Source organism: Lissotriton vulgaris, unplaced genomic scaffold (genome assembly GCF_964263255.1).
Source record: "Lissotriton vulgaris unplaced genomic scaffold, aLisVul1.2 SCAFFOLD_4086, whole genome shotgun sequence".
NCBI classification, from domain to species: Eukaryota; Metazoa; Chordata; class Amphibia; order Caudata; family Salamandridae; genus Lissotriton; species Lissotriton vulgaris.
The window spans coordinates 7,047-23,148 of record NW_028246703.1 but is presented as its reverse complement, the minus strand read 5'-3'; the positions used below and the strand labels follow the sequence as shown (position 1 = coordinate 23,148).

The 16,102-nt window shown below is 41.3% G+C and overlaps 1 protein-coding gene across 1 annotated transcript; it reads right to left on the bottom strand.

Annotated features, from left to right (window-relative positions):
* Window positions 1–10,681: 10,681 nt before the first annotated feature.
* Window positions 10,682–11,806, bottom strand: LOC147665785 (uncharacterized). Its single transcript, XM_086949482.1, has one exon. It carries the CDS (start codon window positions 11,804–11,806, stop codon window positions 10,682–10,684), a length of 1,125 nt encoding a protein of 374 aa, XP_086805608.1.
* Window positions 11,807–16,102: the final 4,296 nt, after the last annotated feature.

Sequence of the window (16,102 nt, the reverse complement as noted above, 5' to 3'; positions counted from 1 at the left end):
TTGGTATTTCTGCTTTCTCATGTGGTGTTTCAGACAATTAACCTGCATCACTAAAATTGACTTGCCTATACTTAACAGCCTACACATCATCATGATGCCATTGGCAAGGTCCTGTGTATTACCTCCATGTTGTGTCTGACAAGATCACTCAAAAAAGATTAGACAGGGAGGTAACACGAACAGTACATCACTTATGAACATATTTTGTAGGGTGCACCCTTGGCGCACGGGCCTTGATGAAGCAGCCACCCTGACTTTAGGCAGACTACTATGTTTAAACATCATCAAGATACATCATTGCGAGGTATTGTGCTGAGGGTAGCTGAGAGCAAATATACTTGGCTGCAAAACATTTAACTTATTGTGGGTTATTTACATCCACCTTGCCCCCCAGGTGGGTCAGCGTTTGAATGACAGTGGCACTGCTACCTGGTGCACTTGACTTACTGGGACATGTGAAGACCACGGGCATGTGTATTGATGTTGGTATTGGTTCTGCTTCTATGCATGTTGGGCTAATAACCATAGATATTACCGTGTGTGTGTGCTCATAATCAACACAAATTTATTTGGCGAATTTGTGCATCAGATTGCTACACCTCACCAGGGGAGTCATATGGATGCACAACATGTTCTGAGATTTAAATATTTACTGTTTGTATGCTCTTTATATGCAGCAAAACTTGCAACCCCATGTGGCACGTACCCTTGCCGCATGGTGCATGGCTGACTGTGTTTTTGCATGTCAGCTAATCGTGCACCATCTCAGGTGAGAGCAGGGTGGACTGTAATCCTGTTGTACATATTGCACATGTGTTTCTTTCAGGATGGCAGAAGCATATGTCTTGTGGCACATGGCTGCATTGATTCTTTAAAATCTTTGACTGGGAAGTTCTGCAAAATCTATCTTCAGAGAGTGGCATAGTGGCATAGTGGTTTGTGTGAGATTTTCTGGGCTACTCACTTGTTGGCCCTACTTACATATGTAGTTAGCGGCAACTTGAGAATACGGCGATAAAATAACCCACTGTAACGTCAAAATATTGATGCTACTGCAGCTTTAAGTAATAGTACATATGCCCCACAGTGCGCATGGCTGTTTCTCCGGTGAAAAACATCCAGCTAAACAGCCATGTACACTTTAGAGTGTGCTCCTCGCTCCTCACTCCTCCCCCTGCTCTGCGGCCGGCACAGCCCCCACCCGCCCGCACCTTTAAAGCGCATGGCAATAGTGAAAAATAAAATGAGAATAACATTGTTGTTACCCTTTTATTTTTCTTGTGGGACGATGCTCCTCCACCTTAGCGGAGGAGCCACCACTGAGAATGATCACACTTCGGATTCAATTCACCATTAAGACTACCCATATGTCAGATTGTACAGACCACACAATTATGCATGGAGAAATAACATTGCATACGTGAAACAGCTTCCATACCTACATTTTTTCTTTGACCCAAGTAAGTCTTCAACTACTTCCGGGGTGGGGAAGGTTGAAGAAACTCCACCTATGGATGCTTCCAACCTTTGCAGGGCATCTCGCGCTAGACTGTTCAGCTGGAGTGGGATTTACTTGTGTGCTATATTTTACCAACATGTGGTCTGATTAGATAGAAGTGAAAGGATTGTCGGGGTAAATGTCACATTTTGATACTACCTTGCAAGGGGTACATCGTGAACATAGATATTGGGGTGGTGCTGAGTTTGGGATTTTCCTACAAGTAAGCATGTGTGCCCAGTTAATAAGGATGAGGGAGGGCTGTAACAGGTGAAAAGGGAGGATGACGTTGTGAATGTTTGTCTAGGTGGGGTTAGTATTCCCAGTAAGGCACACATCCTAGCAACAATAGGCCAGGAGAGCCAAAGAGAGTAGTCCAAGACCAACCCTGCCCTAGGCAGGTCAGGTTGGCAGAGGAGTACTGGAGAAGGTTCTGTAGCAGTACAACCTCGTGAAACGGATCCTCAGTTCTGCCCTAATCTTGAAGTAATAATATGTTAACATGTAAAACAACAACTGAAGATTTCTATGTTGGCCTCCGATCACATTCCAGTGTCTGTGAACTGGAGTCAATCAGACCCTCCCACCATACTTTTGTATGCAAAGCGTGTCCCTGGTCCCACTAGCTACATTTGCAGTATATAAGATACCTAAAATAAACAAGTAGTAATTTGTAACTTATACAAACACTTACCGTAACCAAGGACAGATACAACAATGTAAGGTAAGGAACAAAACTGAAGAATTGCCAGTCATACTGAGTTGTTGCGTCTTACCTTTGTGTGTCCAGCAGTATTAATGCTTGTTGGTATCATGGTTGTGAGTCTCATAGAATGAGAGTGTTGCCAAATAGGAGATAGCGAACTCCTGTAACACAAGAGAGTCTTATATCTCTCACTAGATGTCTGCAAATCTACAGGACAACTCTACATGATCATTCGTCCTCCAAAGCAGCTTCCATTTGAGTAGCGGGCTACTCACCGAAAAGCAACTCAACATCCCATCAAGGGTAGCAAGAGGTATATAAATGTAAACCTTTTTCCCTCTTCTATTCCTCCACTATCCTTCTCAATAAAAAAAACTGACAAACATATCCACCACTCAAATTACCTTTATACTTCACTATACTAATTCACCACTAATCCTTTAAGGATTTCAGAGTAGTGTGCTACTCACCTAAAAAGAGCTTTATCACCCCAACAGAGGTAGCAAGTGCTATATAAATGCAAACCTTTTTCCCTCTTCTATCCATCCACTATCTTTCTCAATCCAAATAATTGACTAACATATCCACCACTCAAATTACTTTCATATTTCACTATACTAATGCACCACTAATCCTTTATGGGTTCCGTAGTAGCGTGCTACTTGGCAAAAAAGTTCTTTGACACCGCGACAGGGGTAGTAAGCGCTATATAAACGCAATAACAATACAATACAATACAATATTAAACACCGTGGGGCATATTATTAAGCAATAGCGATAATTATCGCTATTGCTTGGTTAGAGACAAAAATTTATCGCCGACCTGCGGCGATTTTTATAGCAGATAAACCTCGCAAATGCGATAAAAATCGGCCGCAATGCATGAATATCACTGAAAAGTCAGCGATATTCATGCATTACCGAGCTAATGCTCCTAGCCAAGTTATCCACCTCCCATTGGATAACATGGCTAACAACTGCTCAGGGCAGGTGTTAGCTTTCGGAGATATTCACGCTTAGCGCGAATATCTCCAAAAGTTGGTAATAGGAGATAGCGATGTTAGCAACTGTTTCCAGTCGCTAACATCTTGGCACGCCCACTTTGCATGTCATTAGTGATAAATATCACTGACATGCAAAGCGGGGCCCAAGATGGTCGCTATCTCCTACTAGCTGTCGCTAACTGGTGTTAGCGACAGCTAGGTAATAGGGAGATCATTTTATCTCCGCTTTCTTGGCTTTTAAAGCCAAAAAAGCGGAGATAAACCCCCTTGATAATATGCCCCTGAGATTCTTAAAACATCTCTAAGGATATGGATCCTATTCGCTATTGCAACTTTACAATAAATAATCTAACCTGGATGCTGAATAGTGAGGGATAGTAAGACAAAACACTGAGGCAGCATTGTGGGGATAACAAAGATGAACATAAAAGTTACCGTTAATACGGGATGGGGATCTTTTACTGCCTCTGCAGTCAGAATTGGATCGGGTGGTTCGCAATCGGTCAGACTGACAACATACTGAGGCCCTAAATAATGAAACATTTCACATGATTTTCAACATTGTAGCCAGAAAAATTTAATTAAAGAAGAAAATACTTGAAATGTGCCCTATTTGGTACGTGAGGGCTATTCCCCGTAAACACACATATTGTCTGTTCCAGCCTATGTGGTGCTTACCCTGGTTGTCTGATGAAATATCACCAACAAAAACACAGTGACAAGAAAAATATAGCCAAAAAGATATCAAGAACACAAATATCAAATGTATATACTTTGTATGTAAAGGCAAAAATAGTGACAATAACAATTAAAAGACTACAACATTGTCCAATTAATTGGAATCATTTACTGAATTTTAGAATAGAATGAATTTAACTATTATACACTATATTAACTATAAAACATATTATCTTCAAAAACAATGTTACATAAAAAATATAATAAACTATAAAAATATATAAAAATGTACAAATGACAAACATAAAATAAAAACATATACTTTACAATAATTGCAAAAAACATATTTCAAACAAGATAATATTTAAAAATAAATATTGCCAATTATTAATAATAATACATTGTAATGTCCAACACTACATAATGCAAAAATAGCTTCCTTGACAAATCACGTCACCTTTAATCAAAGGTGGAAGGAGGATCCACTTGACTCTGGACTGATCATTTCTCTGTGACAGGGGAAAATCACATAGGCAGCTGTATCCAGCACTAAAAGCCTTGGAACTGTCTGAGAGAGAGGCTGCATCAGCTCAGAACTAAGAGCCTCAATACAATGCCAGTCGGACCAGGTTCCCCAGTCCACTTAGAGGTTGTCAGACCACCACAGTCTCGTCAGAATCAGTTTGTCAAACCGCTGGATTACAATGCATGAATCATGTAATCCGACCGACAGCAGATAGACCGGCGACTCCGACAGTCTTTCTCTGACCACTGAGATGGCGGTGGGAGAAAAGCAGCAGCCATAGAACTGTACAGGGAGGTCTGACAGCTGTCCGGATTATGATGTGCATTTCAAGCAAGCCGACTGTGGCGGTCCGACCGGTTGTGGGGGTCCGACCGGCTTCCTCAACTCATCGGTAACAAAGGGTTTGGGGTGCATATTCACCCAAATCAGCTTCACCCCAACAGTTTCTGTCATGGATCCCTTTTTACAGGTCCCCCCTGCACAGCAGCAGCTGAACCCCAAAAACTACGACCCTGAGAACTCCGGAATGCAGGTAAGTCTGTAGGTGGTATGTATCCCCATTGACTGGACTGTGCACAGATTGCCACACTCCAGCAATGGGGTAAATACAGCACAAGGCATATCCCTACATATGTCAGGCATCTGTGAACATATAACATGTTTCTTGTAAGTTGGTATGCACTTGCAGCAACATATTTAGGAGTATGTGCTCCGCTGTAGGTGAGACCGCAGCGGTAGCAGCAGTTGCATCGTAATACGGGATGGGGATCTTTTACTGCCTCTGCAGTCAGAATTGGATCGGGTGGTTCGCAATCGGTCAGACTGACAACATACTGAGGCCCTAAATAATGAAACATTTCACATGATTTTCAACATTGTAGCCAGAAAAATTTAATTAAAGAAGAAAATACTTGAAATGTGCCCTATTTGGTACGTGAGGGCTATTCCCCGTAAACACACATATTGTCTGTTCCAGCCTATGTGGTGCTTACCCTGGTTGTCTGATGAAATATCACCAACAAAAACACAGTGACAAGAAAAATATAGCCAAAAAGATATCAAGAACACAAATATCAAATGTATATACTTTGTATGTAAAGGCAAAAATAGTGACAATAACAATTAAAAGACTACAACATTGTCCAATTAATTGGAATCATTTACTGAATTTTAGAATAGAATGAATTTAACTATTATACACTATATTAACTATAAAACATATTATCTTCAAAAACAATGTTACATAAAAAATATAATAAACTATAAAAATATATAAAAATGTACAAATGACAAACATAAAATAAAAACATATACTTTACAATAATTGCAAAAAACATATTTCAAACAAGATAATATTTAAAAATAAATATTGCCAATTATTAATAATAATACATTGTAATGTCCAACACTACATAATGCAAAAATAAAAAAACAAGAAAAAGCATTGAAAATAAAATTACAAAAGGTAATAAAACATAAATAATAAAAAGAGTAACATTAACTAACCCTTACAATTAAAAAAATATATATATTGACACAACTTTAAAAAATCAGATAAAACAAATAGAGTTCAAAAATTCATGACTCCGACTCCCACTAGAGTAACTGTAAAGAAAGTGTTGGAATTTGGAGGGATCAGATTTATTATTTCCATTCCACTCTAAGCAACAGTAGCTATAATGTTGGACTGTGGAGGGGTTAGACGTTTAATTCCTGCTCCTTTATTTTTTAAATCCATCATTTAAGTATAGACCATAAAGAAAAAAACATAAAGTATATTGCCAACAATATTTTTTCAGTAAATATATAACAAAATTACATTTAAAAAATAAAAACTGTATACTACAGATTAAAAAGTAAAGTTTAAAAAATATGAAACGTTTTTTTAAATGAAAACATTTCCCTTCCTCCTATCTTAACAAACAAACACAGACATACAATGACAATTAATTAAAAAATGTATTATAGGAATGAAACATTATGTATACTAAAGTTTATAAAAACAATATTAAAACAAGTGATAAAGATAAAATAACATAATTGAGTTATATAAACCGGTCAACCAATTGACAATTAAAAACAACAAATAATTAAAATAACAATCAATTGACTGAGTAATTTACACAACTGATTACCAATTAAAACATGTTATTAAATAAAAATAATACTAGATTGAAAACAATAATTTCAATTAAAAAATCTCCCCAGTGTAATCTCCTACAAACCCAAAAACCTGCTAATAAATGAATAATTTAAAATAAAATGTAAAAAAATTATATGAAAGCTACAAACTATAATAAAACAAATTAAACAAACATTATTATAACAGTAATAATTTATAATACTAAAATAACTGATCATTATCAAACAAACTAAAAAAACATATTTTCTTGAACTATATCAGTTAAAATTATAATATATACAGCTACATTTAAACAATCACATTAAGTAACTAAAAACAGAATATTCTTATGTTTTGTATTCTGACTCATGCTATTTTTGACTTGATGTCTGTGAACCACAATGTTTTTTATGGAATATGTTGTCGGCATACCATTTCCCTTCAACTCTCCACTCTGCCTGCTCTTCTGTTATTTGTTCTAACACAGAGGGATACATCAGTCGCCTAATTAAAGTATGGGAGTCCCAGTGTAAAATTCACATTTCAGTCTCATGATGTCTGTGTTTTAGCCATTAACACAAATGCATACGATCATGCGACAGACTCTACCCAAGGGCTGAGGCATCCTAGGCGTCCCTTCCATCACCAGAGATACAGCAGCACTGCTGAAGCATTGAGAGCTTGGTGCTGGGTAGTGGGGTACAGGGAATGTTATGTTATGTAGATTTTTATCATGCAGTCTATCAACCTTGAGTTTATCCAGGCACTCAAGCAGGATCATAGGTCTGTCAGTGCTCCTAGTCACATCCTAGAACATCCAGGTCTTCAGCTTCTTTGTGGAAGTAAAAGAGTGGAGTGATGGGCATGATGTGTAGAGGGAGTTTGTTCCAGCTTTTGGTGGCGATGAAGGAGAAAGCGTGTCCCCCTGTCTTGCTTCTGCCGATGTGAGGGTTTCATGCAAGGGAGAGAGGTGGAGTGTAGCTGTCTGGAGGGTTGGCAGAGTTGGAGTCAGTAAATGAGGTAGGCTGGCCCTGCATTGTGGCGGGCTTTGCAGGCGTGGATGAGAAGCTCGAATTTGCAGCGTATCTGGATGAATAGTCAGTGCAGTTCTGCAAGATAGAGTGTGATGTGCGTGCTTCTAGGGATGTCTAGGATGAGTCGATGGTGGTGCTCTGGCTGGTTTGGAGTCTTACTGTGAGTTGGTTTGAGATGATGACATAAAGTGCATTGCCATAGTCAAGTCTGCTGGTGATGAAGGCATGGATGACCATGCGGCCTGTGTGCATGGGAGTCATTTGAAGATTTTGCAAAGCATACTGAGGATGTAGCAGCAGGATGCAATTACAGCTTTGACCTGTTTGTTCATTGAGAGCTTTTCATCAAGGATGATGCTGAGCTTTCTGGTGTGGTCTCTTGGGGTGGCATGGGACCCAGGTCGAGTGGCCACCAGGAGGAGGCCCGATTGGAGTTTTTATCTCTGCAGATCAGGATCTCCGTTTTATTGTGTTAAGTCTGAGGCAGTTCTCTTGCATCTAGTTGGCAATGTCAGACATCCAGGTGGTTTAGTTGTTCTTGGTGGTGTTGTCCGTGTTGATGAGGGAGAGGATGAGCTGAGTGTCATTTGTGTAGTAGATGATGTTGATGTTATGGGTTTTAATGATGTATGTGAGAGGTGCCATGTAAATGTTGAACAGGGTTGGACTGAGGGAGGGGCCTTGGTGGACTTTGCAGATGATCTTCTTGTGTTCGGAGGTGAAATTGGAGAGTCTGACTGGTTGAGTCCTGTCGGAGAGGAAGGAGGCAATTCAGCAATTCAACTTAGGACTTGGATTCATGAAGTCTGGCAATGAGGGTGCTGAAAGAGACAGTGCTGATGCGTGGTCAAGCAGAATAAGTGCAGCAGTTTCTCCTCTGGCCAGGGAATCCTGGTCCCATACTGAGACTAATCTCCATCTCAAAGGTTGATGTGGTTAAGATTTCCCACTCGAAGGGATGATAGGGTCCTGGTCTTTGCTGATGACAATTTGCACTCATTTGAGCTGTTAGAAATGGGGTCTCTACGTGGCAGAGGTAGGTACCTTTGTCCAAATAGGGAACTGTGCTTCCATAAAAATTCATAAGGCCAATCAGCCGCAGAGATGGGAAGTGTCGTGAAACAAAGAGTTCCTAAGACCTTGGGGAGGCGATGCGACAGTGTCGTGATCCCACTCACCTGAAAACCAAGAGCTGTGGAAACGGAGATAGCCCCCCCTCTCAACTTCAGAATAACCCTTCAAGCTGATAAAGCAGTAAGGGTGATTTGTCTCAAGGGGAAAAAAGGAAGCTATCAGCTGGGGAGAAAACGTCAGCACAGTAGGGCCACAGGACTCTCTTTAAGAGGACTAGGACAAGGTCAATCGCTCTTTGTTTTGACTTCGGGAACTATCACACTCTGGAAAACACAACCACACAAGAAACAAGTAAGTGGAAGGAAACTGTAGCGGGAATTCCGTTCTCCTACAGAACTGTGCATAGAGACCTGATACCACGGTGAATTAGGATGGCCCAAAACTCACCTCAGTACCCAAAATCCCCTTACCAAGCTAGCTACAGTGTCTCATTGGTCATAACAAACTCCCAATGCTTAGACAGACCAGAACATGAACTTAGAGTACCTCAGGAATCGTGGAACACATGAACACTCTTTCGTTATATAATCATCACAAACCAGAACGTGGAGTAAAAGAGGACACGTGCACGTTTGCAATATTTATTTACTTATGCAAGGTTCTCAAACGCAGTATCTTGTATAATACTAGCAAACATATTATAAACAACAAAGTTATCAGCATAGTTATCAGTCCATAAAAGGCGAATGGTGAGAGCATACGAATATGCTGAAATGAATAGAAATTAACAATGTATAATTCACACTCTCCCTATTTAGCATAGTATATTATATCTATGAAGGTCTCATTTGGGTTTTAGCAGGGCGGGCCTATACCTTAAAATCTCAGTGGCAGGACGATCACATTACCTCCCACCAGCTCTCTGCATGCGAAGCATATCAAGTGTGTTTTTGTGCGTTCAGCATCACAATATAAAACTCGCCTAGAGCCAGATTTTGGCAGCAGCATTTGTGTTATGTCTATAAGGGTGCGAAGACCAGACCTTACAACAACACTGGGTTAAGTTATCAGTGTAGCCTTCAGCACTCGGTGTGCAGACAGAGTGCAGAACAAAACTGATATGAGAGCAATAACATATTATTTCTCTAGTAAATCACGAAGCTCTTCTAAGTTGAAAGCTAAAACAACAATTATGTGTCGTGTGCAAAAGTGAAGCAAGAATGAAAACGGCGTGCAAACATTTAATAAACTCATGCTAACTTAACACAGTATGTAGAAAAGAAGTAGCTATATGACACCCCCCCCCCCCCCAATGATCATCATGTAAAGGAAGAACCTGGAAGGGGCTTAACCTGAAAACAGAGTTCAATAATAATGAACTAATCTATTCTCCAAACGTATATATGTAGGCCTATAGTGGCCAAACGTAATTGATCCAAACTTTGAAAATATAAGTCAATAGGCTTGGGACGTATATAAAAAATTGTTCACACATGAAAAAAGGCACTGTCCAAAAATATAAAAATGCACGTGCCGAAATAAGTAGAATAAACTCCATGACATCTCACGATAGAACTGTATATGCAAAATATGCAGCCACAGCCTCCAACATGAAATCACTGTCGTCATCCGAAAACAGTTCAGCCATCCAATTAAGTAGTGGGAAGGAACATACGTGCTGCTCCATCACTGGATCCTGTATTAACATCAGAGGACAACTCGGTGGGTTCTCAAGAAAGCTCCTTGCCAAGAACTCATGCACTGCTGCGATTACATCCCAACGACCCATTATTCCATGCATCGCTGCCAAGGCCATAATCCTTTCGCCAGAACAAACCAACTCGTGAGCAACTACCGGGCTCATCAGATGATTAAAGTCGACGTTAGGAGACACCGTCAAGCAGAGACATAAATCAAGGGCCCAGTGGAAATCGCAGCTCAGGCAATGAAACACAGGCTGGACACATGTGAATTAGGAAAATCTAAACGATAATCCAAACGCCGTGCTTAAAGTCGCAAGCGGCAGGGTGCCATAGTAATCAAGCATCCGGTTGCGCAGCAGTGACAGGAGGGGCTCTTCTGCTCCTAATGCAGGATGGGCATCCTTTTGTAATAAAGCAAAATATCACCAAAACGCCCGCAGCTAAAGCCAGCAAGACAGGGAAGCCTCCGAACAAACTTGAAAAAATAGAATGAAAAAAGGCAGGGATGACCCCAAATATTTTTTCAAATGAAGTCACGAGACCGCTGCAAACTAATTTAAAAAAGTGAGCCAGGCCGGAAGTGGAGGAGGCATTAAATATTTGATGAACCAACTCGCTGAAATGTAACGGTAAATCAGTATTTAAAAGCGCTTGCACTTCTGTGCGTGTGTTAGCTATGTGAAGGACGGATGTTTCTCGGGCCGAACTCAGGGCCACCTCTTTCTGAGACAAAAGGGCTCTTATTCTAGTCATACCATTGAACTCTGCTTTCAAGGTTGGGATGCGCGGCCAGATGGAAACATCTGAATTCCCATGCGTAGGGGGATACATTATATTTTTGCAACACACAACACGTTCAGATACAGCTACCACATAAGCGATACCGACAATAAGACCACAACACTCCTCGTTATTCAACAGCAAATAACTACCATTTGCCAAAAGTGTAAACGTGGGAACAATTGCGGGTACAGGAGTCCCTTTCAAAACACAGGCCAGATTAGGCCGTTCCTGGTTGCAGGAACCATGCAATTGAATGTGTCTGCATATTAATGAATGGTCAGGGGACTCTGTGCATTCTTCCCCATTCAGATAAACTTCTCTGTCATCTTTCAGGCACCTATATGTGAAGGGAAAAGACCATGCTTCATGGAGAAAGGCACCTCCTAACGGTTCATAACGTCCTATTGCCACATGTCGCATACAACTAGTGAATTTGTACAACGCGAATGGTAATGTAATTAATCCGTGGATAAGCCACGTTGCATCAGCGGCCTCAGCAACAGAGAACGGTAAAGATTCCAACCTCTCAATGTGTAACATGGAAAATGATGCATCTCGCATTGAAAGCATGCGCTGTTTGTCAGTCAAATTAAATGGGGCAAAGAGGGAGGAAACGTTCATGTAATTCCATGGCACACGGCCAGATTTGAGAGTCTGTAGAGTCCATGCAAACTGCATCACAGAACGCAGTTGATTTTGGCCATGGTATAAAACAGACACCTCATCATTTACAATATCAACTACAGAAGAAACAATGTTATTCAACGTGTATATGCGGGAAGAAAGCATGTCAATACTGTTATTGACAACTGCAAGCACCTTTTCTAAATTTGCTTGATCAATTTCTCTTAGGCGCTTAGCAGCTTCAATCTGTGACAGCTTCCAAATTTCATTGTAAGCAGCATAAATCCAACGTTTAGATCTACCACTTGCCGGGCCTTTAATGAAATCATTAATATCCACCTCATCAGTCAGCTTAGATAGATGTCATTTACAGCAGCTAATGTAGAATGTTGTAACCAATTTTGACATAATTTGCCAACAGAATATGTTGTAACAGTGTGGTCAGGATCAAAACGTGGATCAGGCCTGATTCGTGTAAAACCCTCAGTTAAACCCAGAAAGCGATGCTGGCAAGCGTCAGAGCTTCTGTGCCATAGAAGCCATCCCTTTGGATCAAAACTGGACACATTAAATGATACATTACCTAGTAATGTCTGTAATTCTCTAATGGAAAATTGTGTGTAATTATCCCAACCAGGATATTCTTCCAAATCAGGGGCAGCAGGGGTATTTAACTTTTTTGAAGTAGCCAATCCAAAGCACGTTGTCTGAGAAAGAGTAGAATTCAAAAACAACATATGATTCGGGATGAGACATGCACGGTGCAAAGCCTCAGTGCCTTGTACCTACCAACTTTTAGAACCCCAAACCGATTTAAGGTCAATGGTTTCCTTCCATTGCTCATAGCCTTCTACAGCTAATCTGTCTAGAAAGGACTTCGAATACAAAAATTTAGTATCGGTAAGTCTAACTTTGGACATGGGCTTCTGTGTCATCTTAAAATAAAAGGACTCAGGACTTGATTGATTAAAGTCGGTAAAGTAAGTGTACTTCTTCAAAAATGTACTGAAGCTGCCTTGTAATGGTGCTGGGCAATGTTCCCATTGTGTGTAATTTACAGTACTCCTTCTGGAACTTGTTTTATGCAGGAAATGATTACCATAATGTTGAAAGCAAAATAAGTCACCATAATTAGCAGATTCTAAATATAAATCCTCAGCATCAAAGGCAGCATAATATTTTAAATCAGTAAATAATGATTCTACGGCCTGAACATTCCAATCATCAGAACGTATGTTTTGTTTAACCACATCCCCCATGTTGACTCTAAGTACATTTGGGACATTAACCACTTCAGTTGGGCCATGAATTTGAAATTTAACTGCATCCCACACAGTCCCATCAAGAACTGGCCATGCTGTGATGTTAACAAAGTTCAAGTCTCTTTTCAGCCTGTGTGCAGAATGTGAAGAGGATAAGGGGGCCAAAGTTCCATTAAGATGCCGAATGCATGTTCTCTCCTCGACATAGTGTCCATCCATGAGTCGGAAAAAATAAAACACAAAACCAAAATGGCATAAAAAGGTATACTGAAAAAAGCATTAGCCAAATATATGTCCAAGGGGGAACCAAAAAATGTTTTTTGAATAAAGAGGCATAGATTGCACAACTTGAGGGTTTTGTCGAAGTCACTGAAGCAGAGTCAAATGAGAATCTAGAGTCTGTGGCCAAACGTGTTTGTAAATCAGGCATTGATAAATCAGCAGGAAAGGAATAATCGAGGTCATCATTGTTATTAACTGGGAAAGTGTTCAGTATAGGATTGGAAATGACAGGCATTTCTAAGGCCACTTCTGGCTCAGCAGCTGCAGTAATGGCCAAAACAGAATTTCTCACAATCGAAGGACATGAGACTGCCGGTGTCATACTATGAAGAATCGGCCACCCTGTGTATCTTGACATTGTCAATTGAGATAAACCTGTTTTCCTTACGACCTGGAAGTGGTGGTAAAATGACTGTTCTTGTGCCCTTCACTCCAAGAACGGGGACCGGTGCTCGATAGGAAGGACCAAATTCTTTCTTGTTAACGATCTTCTCTCGAACCAGTTCTCCAACTTTGGGTAGCCAGCCAACTACCGGGATCTGCAAGGCATCATCCGACGTGGAGGGCAAATGTTCTTTTGCAAGACTGTCTCTCGACTTTTGTAGATCCTGTAAAACAGCACAATGTTCATCTACGTCAAAGGCCGTGGCTTGAGCCACGCAGTCTAGACCGTCGAGGTCAGGGACGTACATCTTGATACCAAAGAGCATTTCGTACGGGGTCCGCCCACCCAGAGACCTTCTAGGGAGATTATTAAGAGCGCGCTGCACGCCATTGAGGTGGGCCAGCCAGTTTCTGCCAGTGCCTATAACTCGAGCTGTCAAAGATTGCTTAAGTCACGGTTCATTCGTTCCACTACACTGTTACCCTCAGGTCTGTACGGAGACGAAAACTTGACTTGGACCCCCAACGAAACCATAGCATCCTTATACGCCTTAGAGGCGAAAGCCGGACCCTTATCCGAATGGAAGGTACCACAGGCAAAAATCCCTACAAAGACACGCAAATCTCTTATGACAGTCCGTGAATCAGCGCTGCGATGGGGCCATACCCACACAAAGCGTGTGCATGAATCAACTGCTACTAAGATGTACTTATACGCAGTATCAGAAGAAAAAGGACCGCAGTGATCTAAAAAAACGCATCCTAGTGGTTTATTAGAAATGTACAACTATGTCTGTGGCGGACGCACAGCAGTCGAAGGCTTGATCTGCTGACAAATGTCACATTGAAGGACATAATCACGCGTCTGTTTGTACAGTCTCTGCCACCAGAACCTCTGTTGTAGCTGAGTTACAGTGGCCGAGACGCTCCCATGCGCAGACGCCACACCTTCATGAGCCGCTGTAATCAAAGTAGCTCTGCGATCCGAGTTGGGAATTAAACGTTCGCCAACTTCAGGAATTTTCACGTAAGGAACCTTATCGGGACTTAAGTGGTATGTGTACTTCGAAGGGAACCCCGCAGGATATTTACCTCCCTTCTCAGTGGCAGCAACAGCCGCCAAGATGTCATCATCTATTTCACTTTTGGACCATGTAACTGCTGCAACTAAATATTTAGATACTGCTGATTTCGCCGCTTCATCAGCAAGCGAATTACCGACAGCGTGGACTCCCATGCGCTGATGGCCGAGAGTATGAAACACAAGTGGCAACTGCTCTTTCAGCTCAGCCACTCGGACCCAGATCATTTTATGTTTTATTATGCTACCTTTGGAATCACGAAACTCATTCTGAATCCAAAAGATTAAATTTTCATTGTAAGACTGGACACAGTAGTAAGAATCACTTACGATAAGAGTAGTCACCCTCGGATCTGCGTACTCCAATGCAAGCATTAAAGCACGAAGCTCTTCCAATTGTGCGGTGCAGTCTCCAAGTGTCTGTGTGTGCATGACACTGGACTTGAACTCATCGTTCACCATGGCACCGACCACAATGGCCCATGCGGAAGCGTAGGCGTGTTTAGAGCCATGCGCAACCTGTGCCGAACCATCGGTGTAAATGATGCAATGGAAATCCTCCAGGGGTCGCATTGCTAAAGGAGCAGGATGAACAAATTCATACTGTAAGTACTCCTGCGATCTTAATGTGGCGTCAAAAATAAACGTGACATCCTGAGATGACAAGGACGCTGCCCACTGAATCCACCGAGGGTGCAAAGCCTTAGAATTAGGTACACTGGCTTTTGTGACTGCCTCCAAGGCAGGACACGGGGTAACAACCAACATGCGTTTTCCCTGTGACAGGGCACGTTCTTTAAGAATAGCCATCTGCACAGCCGTCAAAGCTTTCTCCACAGTGGAAAAGCTCAATCCAGCCGAAGTGTACAAGTGTGACTTGTAAGCAATAGGTACTGTGTCTCCTTCATTAAAGGTCAGGTACGTGAAACCTACCGTCCCAGGGATAATTCTTATCACCAGGTTGGTCTGATTATCACGAGTCAGTAAGAATTTAGAAGCGAGCAGATCAGCCTGCAAAGACTGCAATATAGCCGAATGCTCAGGCAGTTAGCATGATTTGGAAAAAGATGGTTGTATCAAAGCATACAAAGGCTTGATACGCTGGGCATATTCCGAAATGTAAGTTCTCCCGAAATTCAAAAAGCCCAGTAAAGATTGTAATTTTTTCAGTGTTGTCGGAGCGCGCAATTGTGCGCATTTCTCCAGGAAGTGAGGAGCCAATCCCTTTCCTTCATTGTTAAGCTCGTAGCCCAGAAACAACACTGTGTACTCTGCAATGTGCGATTTTGCAAAGTTGAACTTGTAACCTAAGTTTGCAAAGGTACAAATAATTCCGTTTAC